This window comes from Haliotis asinina, chromosome 7, assembly GCF_037392515.1.
Source record: "Haliotis asinina isolate JCU_RB_2024 chromosome 7, JCU_Hal_asi_v2, whole genome shotgun sequence".
In the NCBI taxonomy this organism is placed as follows: domain Eukaryota; kingdom Metazoa; phylum Mollusca; class Gastropoda; order Lepetellida; family Haliotidae; genus Haliotis; species Haliotis asinina.
In genome coordinates, this window is record NC_090286.1 from 3473548 (window position 1) to 3491693 (window position 18146).

General features: G+C 37.8%; 1 protein-coding gene and 1 pseudogene across 1 annotated transcript in view; one reads left to right on the forward strand and one right to left on the reverse strand.

Moving 5' to 3' along the window:
- LOC137291600 (uncharacterized) overlaps nucleotides 1-4042 on the forward strand; it is a 210965-nt gene extending 206923 nt beyond the window's left edge. The window contains exons 28-32 of the mRNA XM_067822983.1: nucleotides 67-186; nucleotides 480-599; nucleotides 2276-2412; nucleotides 2915-3053; nucleotides 3620-4042. Of these exons, the coding sequence (XP_067679084.1) occupies nucleotides 67-186; nucleotides 480-599; nucleotides 2276-2412; nucleotides 2915-3053; nucleotides 3620-3700 (597 nt within the window). The 3' untranslated portion in view covers nucleotides 3701-4042. The remainder of the gene's footprint in view (nucleotides 1-66; nucleotides 187-479; nucleotides 600-2275; nucleotides 2413-2914; nucleotides 3054-3619) is intronic.
- Nucleotides 4043-10863: 6821 nt separating this feature from the next.
- The window catches only part of LOC137291199 (multiple epidermal growth factor-like domains protein 6), an 88971-nt pseudogene continuing 81688 nt past the window's right edge, over nucleotides 10864-18146 (reverse strand).

Genomic DNA, 18146 nt, shown 5'->3' on the forward strand with positions numbered 1-18146 from the left:
CATGAAGCCTGCAAGTCCCCCAATGATATTACCGTCCATGACAGCCATATGTATTTCTCTTTATAGACCCTGACATGTCTGAGGGGGTTTCTGCAAGCCGTGGTCCCACCCCCTAGATTGATGAAGTTGTTGTGGAAACTGGTAGAAGAGAACAACGTCCACAACATCATCGTCGTCTCGCAAAATGTATGCAAATAGATCTTTGTTCGAATACCTAAAGCAATAGTTAAAGAATGGTGTTCGTCGCTTATCCATCATGCTCTAAATTGGTAATAATATTTCCAAAGCTGTATCGTTTAATTTCTGTAGGCGATGACCTTACTTAGGTTTTGTTTAAAACACTTACATGTATGAACTGTGACAGACGTTGAGTAAAACCGGACCTCATGGTATTGCCATCTCTTTATTCAACATTCCAGAAATATACCTGTTCTTAGTACTGAGGGTGAATATTGACTATTTTAATGTTCCTGTTTCAGCTTGGCTTAGTTGAAGCAGAGGGTAGGTCCAAGACCCACGGTGGGATCACTGTGACGACAACGAGTCACACAAACCTGTCAGAAGACCTCTCCATGATGAACCTACAGCTTGCTACAAAAGTAAGGCCTCCTCGCCATGAGCTTGCAGTATTTGTACGTGTGTTCACAACACAATCATATCAGGAATGACATGCTGTATCTAATTAGTTTACTCGACTCACTAAGTCGACTCCGTTCAACTGAACATTGAATCTATGTCCCATTCATTGACACATGCTTTGTTCTATTAGAAAGACAACATGAATGACGAACAGTAGGTTTTGTGAATTGCTGTGTATTGCAAGTCACAGCAGACGAGTTATAAAATCATAATAAACCTAGGTTTCAGGCGTTTGAGATAACCCTATATATACCTAAGTCCTGTGAGTTTTATAACATAGTATTAAGTTACCTGAGTCTTGTGAGTTTTAAACATAGTCCTAAGTAACCCGAGTCTTGTGAGGTTTTAACACAGTCTTAAGTTACGAGGGTCGCTGGTACAAGCACACAGTTGATAATTGTCAGTATCATAGGTAGAAAGAATATAAATGTTGCTTTAGGCAATACATAATTGAGGTTTCATTTGATATACGTGAATAAATTAATTTGACTTGGTGGACATTAATCCGTCACGATATGATATGATATGATATGATATGATATGATATGATATGATATGATATCCTCAAAAGACCCTAATCAGGTATTCTGTAACAACAAATAGCCAGATGTTATTCTAAATTCTGTGATGGTTGTGTTGCGTGAGAGGCTCCGACTGTGGTAAAAGATTCAGATTTAATGTAATGATTAACTGTATATGCATTAATGGGCATAACCAGGGTAAACGTACATCGTATTTCGTGATTGTTGAAACATTCATGAAAAACATACGTTGTCGTGTTTACATTGAAAATAAAACATAGGCAACACAACTGTGTTGCGTAATTTGAAGTTATGAATGTGCAAGATTCAAAAACACGCACACGCAATTGCTTACATAACGGCGCTCATGGGTTTCATCTTGCAGGTTTGTTTCTGCGATTTTACGTCCGCTTTCCGACATACTTAGGAATCATAATTTTAAATCAAAACGAGGTTCTAACAAAATATTAATGTATGACAAATAACATCAACTTTAATCATTAATGTTGGACTTTCATTTCACATCTCTGGGGATATTTCAGTCAGACATTATTACGGTCATTCACAATGCATGTTTCAGCGTCTCCATTTTAATATTCTTGCCGGGGCAAGACATCAAGGTTACACGAATGTTCAGTTTGGGAAACATTTTGAATGCAATTTGAGAAACTGTTTTCGAAATGTTCATTTTGAAGAATATGGCGAATCGCTGGTAATAATTACATTAGACTATGAGTTAAACGAAACAAAATACATCTTTTCAATTTCTGAAATGAATGAATTAATGAATGAATGGATAAATACACCATAACAAATAAAGCCCGCGGCAATACAATATGCAAGTACTTCGAGGATATTAAATGCCACAGGTATCATTCCTGTTTGAAGTAGCTCCAATGTTTATGTGCCAATATGGACTCCTCCTAGAGGGCTACGAGTCGGGCAATGCTGTCTTCCACATAAAAATCCCAATTTTTTGTATTGTACATACTAAACAAGACGATGTGTGTTCTATTCTACCCTTGGGTTTAGGGGGATGAAAAGCTTTGACACATGATACACAAGAAGATCATAAAGGTCTTTTTGTCTAACATTATTTCATACTTGTATCACAGGGAGGCAGTCCACGGAGGGTGAAGATGGTCAACGCTGATGCCCAACTGACCATGGAAACTGTGATATCCCATTTGTCAAACCACGCGGACCTGCAAGACATTTCAACTCAGACCACCCCAGTTCTTGTTGTTCACAGGTGGGAATGCCTGCAGAATTGTTAGTTTTCTTTGAATATTTTCGCTAATGTAAGAATCCATTTATTTTCCTTTACAGCAATAAAGTAATCTATGAAAGAAAAGACATAACATAAATATGTTCATAAATATATAATCTTCTATACTTTCACTCTTAATGTAGTCGCAGTTTGTTTCAAATCAAACATCGTGATAGAATGATCAAATACCCCTGACTTGTGCTCACTGATGTCAAGGCATTGTAATATTTCTTTCTAGAAATAGACATACTTCTGGAAATCCATGTTTAGTGATGTTACAATGATTTGCACATCGTTTGTATATATCCCATTGCTTGTGCGTGTGCAGTAGTTCTGTAGTATTCGACGAATATGCCTAATTTACCTTAGGTTCATTGTGTATTATTAGATATTCCAATATACAGCAGCCACGTTTCCTCGTTGACTTCAGTAAGCATACCTAACAATCAAGAACGTTCATAACACGTAACGTTTTGAATTGCAGCAAAGACCACACAAAACTTGCTATGTCGCTCTGCATCATGTGTAATATTCTGTCTGGTATTCGTGAAGACACCCGTGTTGACGTCATCGGTCACGTGAGGATGTTCCTGCGATGTTGCCCTGACCTTCAGTTCACTCAGGTACAAGGACTGTAATCTTCTTAGGTTGCTGTTTATGAAACGTTCAGTGTGTTTATTACATGACGGATAGCCTGTGGTTGTGGTTTAGCCAAAATGATAACACTATAACACTGCGTGGCTAACCATTATCTACGGGTACAGAGAGCACTTGTACAGTCAGACATCGTTATCTCGCACTTACGCTTGTCTCGAAGTACACAGGTGACCCCTATATGTTCCATATTTGGCAGCTGTGCCGAACTTCCGAGTAGTTACGTAGTTCCCCTAGAGACAACGACGAGTAGTTTCGAGTTTCCTTTGAGAAAATGATGAGTAGTTACTTAGTTCCCTTTGAGACAAGGATGAACGATTGTGTACGTCCAATATGTTCTATCACTACTTTGATGTCACTAAACTCCTGATGTTACATAGGCTCACAAACGTCCAGTTGTTGAACATCAGATCAGAAGTAATTTGAAAAATGAACTTTTATTAACACACAAGTCAGAGATGAACTGAAATCATACTCGATAAACCACGCATAAAGAAGTATCTCAGAATACTGTGTATTTGTTTTCTCTTTTCAGAATGATGTGCAGATGTTTCATGACTTTGCGCAGCAATGTATCCAGAGGACAGATCCTGCTAATACCTATGCCAACGTCTGAACCTAACGCCAGACTAGAAAACCAAATACTCCAGACGTTGCCAGTGTCTGAACATGTGTCACTACATCACATGGAGTATGTGTAACTTTACTCTTAACCTAATGCCAAACTCGAGACCCAAATACCCTAGACTTTGCCAGTGTCTGAACATGTGTCACATTGCATCACATGGAGTCATTGCCTCTGTATGTGTAACTTTAGTTTCAAACACATTGACAGGCACATAGATAACACGTGTAGTATACACGAATGTGTAATGAGTTAGTGAAATAACCTCTCTACCAGCTTATTCCATTCCAGTGTTTTGCAACGTGTCTATGAATACACAATGATATTTAGAAAGTGGGCAATTGGACATGTGTTATATTTACTTCTAGACTTTCACAGTACATATTCTAGTACATTGTCTGTTTTTCTTCGGTTGACTCCAGTGCGGGATTCGAATCCACACCCCGAGAGTCAGTCACACAAAGTCAGCAATTTAACCCGCTCAGCCAGCAGTTTCCGTCTATTTTCTCTCATTATTCATTACATCATGTGTCACCTATTCGCTTATTATACCAACATACCCTAACTTCACCTTGTCAACGTCGATATTGACTTAATGGCAGCATCTTAACGTACAGTATGGTTCAAAATTATTGAGAATAGCTAAAGCATTTCATATTATTAAACGAGAACAAATCAGATAAAATAGAATGTATTGTGAAAGTGAACTGACCTTTTCATGTTGTGTAGGTAACAATTAAATATTTTATCAAGTCTCCATGAGCTTCACGGCACAGTTTAAGACGGGTAGGCATACTTCCTATCAAAGAGGTTAGTGTCTCGTGAGTTATGCTGTCCCAGTATCGGACCACTTCTCTCTTCATGTCTTCAATTTTTGTCAACCCCTTTTGATTCACACATTCCTTCATCATCCCCCAAATGTTCTCAATGGGATTTAAGTCAGGACTATATGCAGGAAATGGTAACGCAGTCACATTTTTCTCCTGAAACCACTGCTTGGTATGTTTTGCGGTGTGTTTAGGATCATTATCTTGCTGCAAAATCCAGTCATTTCCATAAAACACATGTGCACTTGGAAGGAGAAAATTATCTAATATGTTAGTGTAGCGTTGACTTGTCAGATTTCCCTCAAACACACACAGCGGGGTCGTAATAAGGATATCCCTCCCCATACATGAAACTTTGGGCTGTATTTAGGTCGTCGATACAACGGTGCTGACTCCATATTTTCACATTATTGGGATATACCCATATTGAGCTTTCATCAGTAAAAATCACATTTTCCCAGTCAAAGTTTTCATGTGCCAAACACCACTCAAGACGCCTGTGTTTATGTTCTTGTTTCATGAGAGGAGAAGGAATTCCAGTCTTTTTCTCCCATCCAAGATCAATCAAATTTCTTCTAACTGTAGATTTTGATACAACTGTTGATCCCCTTTCTATCATTTTATACCTGATGTTTGAGATGCTTGCTCTTTGCTTTTTAGACGCTAACATTCCCAGCCGGACGCGATCTGAGAAGTTCTGGGTCTCCCTGCTCCTTTCTGGTGCCCAAAATCCTTTCCCTCTTTAAAATTCCTCCTAATCCTATACACAGTAGAAAGAGGAACTCCTGTTCTCTCTGCCAATGTATTTACATCATCAATTCCTTGATTACACAACTCAAAAATCAACCTTCTTTTATCTTCAGCAGACATTGTTGACAGTGCTGAGGAAAATGACGTCTGCTACAAATTCAGGGGAGGTAACTCTAATTGTACTAGACTCAGTAGGCCAAGATGAGTTACCTCCCTTATACCATTACTTAGTTTTAAGTATCAGTGAATCAGTTGAGGTGTTAGGATAGCTCAAAGTAAGAAGAAAAATTCTCAATAATTATGAACCAGACTATATATCATACCATATTACATCACTGCAATGTATTCACCATCCAGTCATATAAAACGAGAATGTATTTGATTATCATTTCGGTCACACAAAGAATCCAGGTCCTCCGACAGAAAATATCAAAAGTATGAAAAGTTATTCTCTCCCCTGCACAGTGTTACGCAGTAAGAACCTCGGTTCAAGCGCCAATGAAATCCAAGTCCCAGTGTTTGTATTTCCACCGAACTGGAGTAAGACATGCGATGGGTGTGTTATAGTAAAGCATTACCGCAATCAGCTACAGCAGCAAGGTACCAGCGTTTATGTCATAATGTCTATCATTCAGCTAGAAACTGCATTGACCATGTGGAAAGTCATCACATGTGTCTTGTGGATAGTAATTCATCAGTTGAAATATAATATTATGTACACAGCAGATTTGTGGAAAATCAGTGGAAGGGAAGTGGAGTTAGTTGATCATTCGTAGAAATGTGCAGCCATTGTTCCATCTTTATGCACATCATGTTTGTACTGTTTCATGCATCCACATGATTTTGCGTCATGCATGTGTGTGATGTATGTCCGCTTCCATTGTAAAAATGAAAAACGTTCTCTTTTTGTGCACTCATATTGTTATCTGTGAAGAAATTTGGAATTCTCGAAGATCCAAGACAAGATCTGGTGTTAATACTTAACATCACGTCGGCAATACTTCAGCCATACCGTGACGAGATAATGACATGAAATATGTGTTTGATATTGAAATAAACTATGATACATATTTTACAAACCTGTCATCAAAGGACAGTAACACAACTACAATATCACAGTTAAAATTAACACTAGCAGCAATATTAGGGCAAAATAATACAAAATACGGACTGTAGATCACCACCAACTGAAGGTATTTGTTGTACATGTTACTATGACACGCGGAAGTGAGTCACCGCTGAATGCGAGTGGAACCTACGTTAGTCGTCATTTATATACCTATAATACCATATAAGCAATATTTTTATGTCATTCTTTAAATATAATCTATCTCCTTTCTGTGTATTTATGTACACGCACGCGGACACACATAAATGTACACGTATCCACACGCACACACGCACGCACATAGATACATATAAACATGCACATATACACCCATAATTACACCCATACATACATGCATGCATGCATGCATGCATGCATACATACATACATACATACATACATACATACATACATACATACATACATACATACATACATACATACATACAGACAGACAGACAGACAGACAGACAGACAGACAGACTGAGATACTGGCTATGTTGTTATATCACATGATAGTGTAGATGCGGGGCACTGATATCAGAACAACTGTATTTCACGAGAACTATCTCAGTATCCATGGATCAATCCACTGATCAACATCATGAACATCGATCTTCGCAACTGAAATACGATGACGTGTCAGTCAAGTCAGCGAGTCTGACCACATCATGCCGTTACATATTTGCATGTTCTCTTTAAGAATGTATCAAAACAAGATACAAAATAGAATACAGCTATTGTTGTATCATATGTGTTGTCACAGCCCCTAGTGTACAGTACACAACCCTGTGCACTTAACAGAACTCACGAATCCTTTGAAATATGACTAGTTGGTCCCCACATGAACACGTGCATACACCTAGCTGCGGGTACAACAACGTGCAGTAACCCTGGACTAAGTACTGTGACTATGTGTCCCAGTTCATCCAGCTGTGAATGGGTACCTCGATAAGATGAGACAGCAACAAATAACTCGGTGCGCCTAGAGGCAGCAAGGGTTGTATACTCCCCAGGGAGTTGAGACTGATAATACGACGGGCTGTTAATATCAACATCCAATGATCAAGGGAAATATGTGTCAGCGCCTTGAGTAAGCACTAGTTGCCTGGATATTAACTATTATTCTAAACACCCTAAATTAATAAATATCCCCCAAAACACGGTATATAGTGCATGGGGTCAGTGGCATTTGATTATATCCATTTATGACATAATGGGAATATTTTTCATAACATGACCATACTTATAGTTTTAAATACTACCTCTCTATATTATGAGAGTATATTATGATGATCAAATAACAAAGGATACAACCTCAATTTACAAAGAATAGGTTGTTTCGTTATCCAAACATTTTATCTGTTATCTGACCAAATAAACCAGATGCGAACTTAATGGTTCAGAAGGAAAACACAACAGTAATGCAGACGTTTTTTTATAAAAGCAATGAAAACAACATGTTTACATGAAAATTAGCATTTAGGTGATAGTATATGCAATTCGGATACATTATTACAAATCGAATATATGACCAGGCGACAATGCTATGTACCGCTTCGATATCTCCAGGGTATTCGTTCCGATAAATCTCTGTTATAACCGGGATGCATTTACGGCTAGACAATTTTATCACCTCCCTCTGCCGACTCTGCATTCTCATAAAAGCCAATCAGCTAACCAGTCGTTAAACCGAGCTTGCCAGCGTCAAAAAAAAACAACAATAAAAAAACAAACAAAAAACCAAAAAACCAAAAAAAACCAAACAAAAACAAATAAAACAAAACAAAAGCAAACAAATAAAGAAAAATAAGATAAAATAAAAAAAATGAATAAAAAAATACATCTGCAACTCAGATTTGATCTGAAATCATACGGACAAACTGACAGATTTGTAACTGTAAGATACAATATATGCTACTATATGAGCTACTGTAGATAGTTTCATTCCATTTTTGCATACACTAATCTTTCATTTTGCGTGGATTCAACTGCAGAGATCAGCCCAAGTTTTGTCCAGGAACAAGGACATACAAGTGTGATACTTGAAGAAAAAACATGATTCCACTGTGCAAACGTGTCAATGAAATTAAATATATTTAACTGTAATTTAATATAATAATACAACAATGACACTTTCAAAGTACACAATATCACGTAATATACAACTCATCAAAAGTTTAGACTCACTTAAGGCACTAATAGAATATATATATATATGGATAGATAGATAGATAGATAGATAGATAGATAAATAGATAGATAGATACGATAACCAACTGCATGGGGATCATGTATCAGATTGCAGATTTCAGTTCCGAAAGTGTTGCCTAGGAACCCATATATAGCATCACATGTATTGGTTAGCTAATGTACTGGCGTCGACGTATACCCCTCAAAGCTGGGACTTGTGTCACGGACGATGTCAGGTGAAATAGGGGTGTAATATCCAGGCATATACCATTATTGTACGCACAGACGTTTAGTGTTCTTAAAGCCATGATATAACGAACACGGTCGTAAAGTAATTTATGGATGGTGAACATGAATTTTATCACGCCACTCTGTCGGTCATGACCCCCTGGAATCCTCTGATGTAGTTTCAGAATGGATAGCTCTGAGTACAGCATTCATTACAGAGGAAACTGAAGATATCATATGGGAACAAACTAATATTTTAGTCATATTGAAACTTAAACATGTTGAGGCTATATATACTTTAGACAACATTTTTGTGTGCTTGATAAGTTTACTTATGAACACACGCACGCGTATGCATGTGTGTGTGTGTGTGTGTGTGCGTGCGTGTGAGTGTACGGTGAATGATTACATAAATATATAAAGTCAGATTCATATAATCATTCACTAATTACGAAAGAGCTGTTCAACCTAGTACGAGTAGTACTTTTTATGAAAAAAAGTATAACATAAGGCAAGCATTGTACATTGTCATCAATGAACCTAGTCAGAAGATTGAAAATTTCAAGCTTTTAACAGTATGTAAATTTCTTTTTCTCACAATATTGTCGATTGCCCAAACTATTATGAGCCAGCAATACATATTAAGGGTAACATATTGTGACAAATGATATGTGCATAAAGAGAAAACCAACAAACATACATATGGTTTCATAATTACAAGCAATTATGTCAGATATTTAACGTGTGTAAACAGTGTCAAGAGATAAGGATACCGTTTCATTATCCCTCTTAAATTCGAAGAAATTTCTTTTCAAAATAATGTTATGAAATGATTCTGAAATTTACGCCAGGTTAGTACTTCATGTAAACAAGACTATTGAACACTAGCGGACAAGTATGAAATTAATTTTAATCTTTATTCAATATGTGTAATGCAGCGAGTAGTACAGCAAGCTTAGGCAATCTCTTTGTCTCTGAATGCAAAGGGCCCATAATGATTGATCTGTTTATTCTGCCACTGACGTGGTATTTAAACATTTGGGGGTAACCCGATATCTCCAATACCCCTTGTCAATGCAGGACAATCACGAAAAGGTAACTACTATTAGTGAAAGAGAGAATGAAATGTGAAACTGCCTATGGCATGTACCACCTGGACACAGATTTTGACCCTCTTCAGTAACTGCTTCCTCCAGCAACCAGCACTTGATAACTCCAGAACCCAAATTTAAAGTTCGTGAATTACTGTGTTAAGAACGGATGGTGTCACAGAAATACCTAATCGGTGAAATTAACAATGCGAAATCCAAACTCTCCGATAATAAAAACCCCAAAACAAAAAAGTGAAACAGGAAAAAATGCTTCATTATAAAAAACACAAAAGAAATAGAGCAGAAAGGATGATATGAAACAACGACGTAATGCACGGGTATCAGTTCAAGACATATAAATTTGGAAAATATTGCGCAAATATAACCCATACACAAGGAATACATAAAGGCTCATACAGTTATATCGGTCGACCATGGTATATAGTGGGAAACGAAATAAATATGAAACAAATATGATCACATATTAGTAAAGCTGCTACGTTTACCTCTTAATGTCACTTAAAGCGTATAATACCAATGTAATCTGTTTCTATTTTGATGACTGATTTTGTCCATCGTACGAAACATTCTCACTCATCTATAAGCTAGTACAACATTATGTCAATGTATAGGAATATCATGTAAAATTTCCTCGTACAAATGTGAACAAAGCATGTGTTCTGGAGAGGCATTAATATAGGCCATACAGTCTTGTTTGCCAAGTGAATAAACTATGTTTAAACCATAAAGTGGGAAAGTGGCGAAATAAGCCAATGCATTATTTTCAGTATTCCCATGATTGAGACAAGCAGTTGTGACTCAAATGATTATGTTTCATGTGCTGTAGTAATTACTGGGTGGTGGGGGTGCTTTCAGGCATTGCCACAGCTATTATTCCCTTCTGAACAGAACGAGAAGCATTCAAATTCATGGTGTTTTGTAACTATCCTGCATGATCTACATATTTTCATAAATCCTGTTCTGAATGACATCATAGTCATTGCTCGCCTCAGCAATGAACTGAACAGATTCATAGTCGTTGGCGCAATTGGCATGTCCGGACATGGATGTGTTAACGTTGTTGTCTGACGGTTCTGCAGGGTTCCGGTTGATGTTCTCCTGAACTATTTCCCCATCATCCCGAGTAGACTTGACCCTTTGCAATCTGCGAAGAATGAAGCATTAACAAACTGTTTGTAGTACATGTTTGCATGAAGATATGTACTCTCCCTGTGCTTCCAGGACTAGATATACTGAACATACCTGGTGGTGGTATAGTTTAGTGGGTACTTGGACCAGACGTAGGGTCTAACACAATAACTGAAGCTGAACTATCACAAACAGAAGTAGGTATACTGCATTTGACACGCACGCTCGCACACAAAAATGACCATCAAACCCACAAAAATATTATGGCTGTTCATTATAAAAGCAGAAAAGCAAACAGACCAGGTAATGTTGAAACGATTTATAAGTAATAAATATCTATTTGGTTTAGTGTGTCTTTAAGACCAGAGCTCAAATTCTTTCATATTTGGCAGACGCATTTCTCTAGTACGAAATGAACACTTCTAAGATTGTGTCTGGTACAAATGATAGTATTGAACTGTTTCATGCTTCCTTGCCAATGACACTTTTGTAGGCATTTAGTGCACGGTGACAAGGACGACGGAGTCTGATACAACAACAAGAAGTGGCTCAATATTTGAGGGGATATTCTGACGACTGATCATCATAACTATGTTTTATTTTGAAACACCATTTTGTACTCATTAACCAACTCTTAACATTTTTAAATTAAATTGAGTTACCTGATGAAGTTTTAAAGTTAGCAGAGCGAACCGCCATTTGAAACCTGAGCAGTATGTTAACATGTTATCGGTGACAAAGTCACCGATCATGATATAAAACGAAACTGGTTTAATTACATTTCCTTGTGGAGGACCATTTTCTATGACGTCCACATCAGAAAGTTCTACCGCGGTAGGAATGTGAATTACCGTTTCACATTTCCCATCCAGGTTAACATGATACCTTTTATTCCAATCTGTTGCAATATGAAAAGCAAATCTTGTCGGCAGATCATACCATATGTCTTTTTTTTAATCCACAAATACTCACATAATATGTCTAAACAAACGTAGTGACCTAATGTACACCAACATGTCGATCGTCAGAGGTCCTGGACAATTTGTCAAAAATGGAAGCAAATGTCATTTGAAGTTTACTGGGAAAACAATGTGTGAAATGCTGGACTATCTATGTAAAAAAATTGAGGTAACAAAAAAAAAGAAAAAAAGTAGACATCCCGATCTATTTATTCATGCACATGGATTAGAATTTCTGGGAAAATCAAATAAAGTTAATACGGCCAAGACGTTTACCTTAAGTTTACTGTACACTGCTGATCTAGTATCGTTCAATAACCAATCGTTAACCTTGCAAACCAACCAAACCTTAACCAACCAAACCTTGCACTCATTTACCCACCTGAACATGAAATTAACAAGACGAGGGAGACCGTCTAGACATAGAGATTATTGACCGCGTGTGTTTCCGTAATATCATATTATTAGGGATATAAAGGTCCGCATAATAAATATATTTTATCCCTAACAATATGATATTAACGATACTTAAACACACGAGGTCAATAATCTCTTTATAATGTGATGCTTAAAAATTGTTTAAAAGTAGAGCAAAATACGTTTGAAGAGAATATATTGTTTGCGTATGAATACATAGCACTGAAGCGAGGTGAAGGTCAGTGACCTTTCGCATATGGTCTTGACCAGTCTCACATATAGTCCAAACCTGAATATGAACCTAGAATGACTTTTTCGCCTTGAAAGAACAACAAAACAAGAAAACATTCAAGAGAAAGAGTGTAATAAGTACGAAATAGGTTCTTCCTTCACATACAGACAGTAGTGTGTTTGACACGTCCATATAACAAGAGCACGTCAATGTTCGAAAACAAACGGCCATGTTCAGAACGTGCTGAGATTTAGAAAGTTTCCTGGCTGCTATCCGATTCAATCAAGGCCCGTCGTCGATACTTGCGGTAAGGAGGAGAATCTTTGTCACTTTTCTGGACATTTGTTGTATGTTTCCACTATACACGGGTACTCCAAACAGATTGTTGATCCTACCCGACTCCGTCACATTCATCTCATGAGACGACCGCGTCGCTGTGCACGAATAACGTGGCCCGTTCAGCATTAGATACCCACGACTCAGCTGTGTGTTTTCAACTGGATTCGACAATATCGAGGAGATTTCACGATGTCTGGATTCATTGATGTTGCTATAGTTATTGATGGATTGGATATTTTTATGGCCTGTGATCTGCATAACTTCCGTTGGTGGAACAGCGTTGTCAGACAGCTTTTGGATCAGGAATTTCCCAGCGCTGTGAGCCGCTTCGTTGACTGTAGATCAGCGGCAGCACACGTGTCCTTTATGAGCGATCTCAGCGTGTTTTCTCCAATGGGCTGTCGACGAAACCAGGTGACATTTACAGAGAAATCAAGTGAATTTGACATTGTGTTTTTAGCAATGTAGAAAGGGGCATCGTTTCCGTAATAATCGAGAGGTCGTTTGGACTTGTACATCTTGTAAATAGCGATCGGACATCTGGAAGGATCCTCTGAATTGGCCAACGTTTTAGGTCTCACCTGCCTAACATGAACGTGTTTTGGATTGTGTTTCATTGAAAGTGGGAAATTCGACTCCATTAACATCAGTATTCAAAGAAATATCACCCCAACACATTTGTCGATGTTCATCACTGCCGCTCAGTCCAAAGTGAACCGTGTTGAAAAACCACAGAGTGTTGATTATTGCTTGAGGATTTTCACACAAGTTGTTTTTTTTTATTTCTTTTTTTTATTTCTTCATCCGAGATGGCCTCGCTTTTGTGAGATAAGTTACCCCTGTTACTTTTCTTCAACTCAATCTGTCGCGATTTTAGGACATCTCTCACCAGCAAATGCTGGTGAAAATACAATCGAATAGCCCTAATCATGTTTCTTGAGATACCTATATGCAGAGTTGACGATTCATAAGGGCTTCCATCTCTCTTGGTCACGCTAATAAAAAATTTGGAAAGAAACGGAGAAAGTCCAGTAACAGATAGTTCATAAATATTTCTCATTTCGTTTTGAGCTGCGAGAAAGGTTTCAAAAAGCCTCACATTGTACAGGGTTTCCTTTGCAGTGTTTTCAGTTTCATTGCGTGTGATCACCTCATCAATATCACTTTCTGATACCTGGCAAAATCAATTCGACGTCTGCTCTGATTGATCGAACTCTCTGATTGATACTTTTCTCACACGAATGCCTTTCACCCGAGCCTCATATTCTGTACCTTCTATTTGAACAAAGTATTTAGGTTCATCTTTTCCAAAATTAATCACTAAAGTAGTAACTCCAGCACCTCTATTGTTATCCCTGACAGAATCGCCAATATTGAACTTGGGAGCAGCCATGTTTACAAACTCGTCCACACAATGGAAAAAACCCTCGAAAACTCCCGACGACGTCATCATTCAACGTTACGTTGTGGGATTCGCATGACGTATGGAGTTTTGTGAAAGTAGTTCTCGTTTTTCACCTAATTCTACCTATTTATTAGAGTTGTATACCAAGTTTATTAGATGGGTTTATCGCATCGATAACACTCTCCATTATATGATAATGTTTCATATTTATATCTATGTAAAGTGAGTGAGTGAGTTAAAAGTTTACATTGCATCGGCAATATTACAGCCATATAGCGATGAAAACAAGGTAATCAATCTAAAACATCCGTCGACAAAGGACAGTAAAACTACCTAGATTATCACAGATATATTGACGTTAAAACTAGTCATGAAATCTAAAATAGTTTAACTAGAGATGACGATACAATGTATAAAACTGGCTATAGTTTGCCAACAACTGAAGGTAGATCACCATACTAGGGACCATGGGGACTTACAGTACTTTTGCTACCTGCATGGACCCTAGCTGGATTTATATCATCCCTTCAGCTGCTGGCGATGAAGTGAATTTTAGCCAAAATTAAAATGACAGGGATACTACAATTAAAATAGACGGTAAAATGAAATTATCTTTGAATGCCTTTGGACTTATGTACCTTCTCAGGAGGACAATAATTTTACACTACTTCAACCTATATCTATGTATAACGATAGACAGTGAGGAAAAATTCTTCACAAGAAGGGATGATATTAACTTTCCATTAGTCAAATACCCTTTCATGTCAAGCAATATTTCAACAGCTTCGTCTTTGTGTATTTACATTTTACGTAGCGTGGGTGAACATGTGGAAATAATTACATCCGAATATGTCTTACATATAACAAATGTGTTTGTTTTCCTTTTAGGTGCATCAAGGAGGTTTAGTTTTAATCGTAGACATATGAAGAGTATTTTGTCACTGGGGACTTTCATGACTCTATCTTTACTGGTTTTGGGTCTTAATCATGCTCTCACGAGGACAGTAGCTGTAGGGTACTTTAATCTTCTTCCAGGATCAATATCAGTTGTTAACAGACTCACTGAGACTCTTTGGGGCAGTTTGCACCACATTGCGAATGTTTTAATGAATATCGCGAGCCAAAACAATTGGAATCAAGTATGTAAAAGGTAATCTTGAGTCAAGAGAAGTGAAAATGACAACAAACACAACACATTGATGAAATCACATTATTCACAGCTTGGTTGTCAGGGTTTCACTGTTATATCATTGACCCGTGTTTCTCTGCACAATTCGGCATCTGTTGAGGTTTCCTCAAAAGTGGCAGAATGAATATCCCTATCGCCATCACTGTCGCTGTTGTTACGAGAGTGTATTTTCTGTAAATTGTATTATTGATTAAATGATTATTAATTTTTGGGTTGTTTTTGAGTGATAGTTATTATGGGTCACATTTCATATTATAAATGTTCAATGCTATTAGTATGTGAGCTGCAGGCCTTTAAGAAAGTGTTCTAGAGTTGCCTCCCTTGACTAGTGTTTACTATAACTACGAGAAGGCTCTAAGTTAATGGCGAATGTTTTTATTATGCTCGAATATTCAGTGACTGTGTATAGATAAGGCTGGTTGCTGTGTTGACACACGGACACAGACAAATAACTGGCGTACATCATTCAGCCAACATCAACCTGTCTGCCTTTGTCAACGCTCAAACTGCCTGACCGCTGGCCGTGTTACATTCAAAATAACTCTTTCTCAATCTCAAGCCAAGACTTTGGTTAGTTGATGTTACTGTTGTCACCCATTCCTTTAGATTTGACTCAGTTGCATTGCACTTGAAACTTCTTTTGTGAATCTTCATATTTTGCTTTCTGCTCAATACAAAATATCGAATATTTCAGACTTGCTAGTGGTATATTTTGCTGGTTCTGGAGGAATTTCCTATACCTTTTGTCACGGCAAATTTTAAACCGTAACACTGTCCATACACAAATATTTCTGTTGCCAGCCTTAGATACAATTTTCACGCAGATACAATGCGAGGCAATGCGAGGAAACTGGGAAGTCTGCACGATAGAAGGATATGGCAAAATAACACCTCATTTGTCCATAGGTAATCTACAGTCAGTTACCTAGGTGACAATACTGTAAACATAAACCACAGTAATACATATCTACTACTGAACTCAGTTCAGGTCATAAGAGTGGAGCGGCTGACAGGCCGATCATGCCGAGAGGATAGGTCGTCTCCCCTAGGAAAGTATGTATGTCTAGGTTCACTGACCTCTGTAGTCGAATCAGCACAGCACACAGTATAACTCCAAGAATCAGCATAAAGGGTGCTCCAGCAGCCAAGCCGATTAAGCCAGCTGTTGACAACAAATAACCCTCTAGCTCTGTCAAAAAAGAGAACTGGTATAGGTATGGTGTACAGATAAGCAGACATATGTTGGTGGTACAAACGAAGCAGAGAGATGAAAAACAAATCTCTCCAAGTGTCACAAAACAGCTGGAGTCCATCTTGCAGTGACGTGAATTGTTCACAGGAGAGGAGATTTCAACATTTAAAATTGAAATCTGCTCTATGCATCCAAAAACGATGTGACCTGGGGAAGGCTGGGAAAAAATGTGCATACTTTATAGCTTGTATCTTCATTTTTTAATCGTGGAAACGAAAAGAAACTATTCCATGCAAACACTGGGCCATTAGATTTGATGAGTAGCTATTCACGTATCAGATATATACAATAAAGAAACGAAACTTAATAGACGTTATTTTTCCAAATATATATTTTACCGTTGTTATTATATATTGCACCGTTGTTGTAAACTTTGTACCTATATAATTAGAATTACCCTTTCTACAGGCTGTTCCACGATATCCTGCTGCGCATCCACCGACGCACTGTCCAAGTGTTACATCACAGCTGGAGTCCATCTTGCAGTGACGTGCAGCACAGGACTGGTCACAGTTAACTCCATAATACCCAGAGACGCATACTAGAAAATACAAAGAGAAATAACACGCTTTTCCAATACTGCTTTCATGCTGCGTTCCCAGCAACATATTCAGAAACAGGTAGGATATCTTCATGATATGCAGTAAGAGGGGTTAATTGTAACATGATTTATGAAGTAAGTAGTCAGACAGTACCTACATTTTAACAATCAATTGTTCAAGATTTTCCACCATAAGTGTCAAGATATAGTATGATGAGACATTACAATATTGCATGATCCAAAGGAATGCTGTACTCAGAATAACTAAGTCCTACTTTTGAAGTAAACACGAATACCGTTCGAATTAGAGACAAATTTTCATAAATGTTGGATCTTAATGCACAGTCAAACGTATGGACCGTGAATAAGATAGATAGCACCGTCAAGGTACAGCTGCATTAACAATATGGAAATCCTACAAATGACTTATGAAGCAAGCAGGAATAAAGGAGGACACCGACACATTTTCACAAATGTTTCCGTTGTATGTTAGTTAACAGACAAAATCAAGACTTGCGGGTAAGACAGTGTGAGGAGAAAATGACGAATTGTGGGTGAGGCAGAGAAATGACGTCAAGATCCTTCATTTCCTGAGAGTCCCTCTAATCGGAACCTGAAATTTTAGGCTGTTGGATACGTATCAGCAAATGGATGGGGTTGAAATGACACATAGGCAAGGCAGACACTTCAAGAAGATCGCCTTATGACACTTATATTTCACTATCCAGTAGATTAAAACCTGCTCCTGTTACCAATA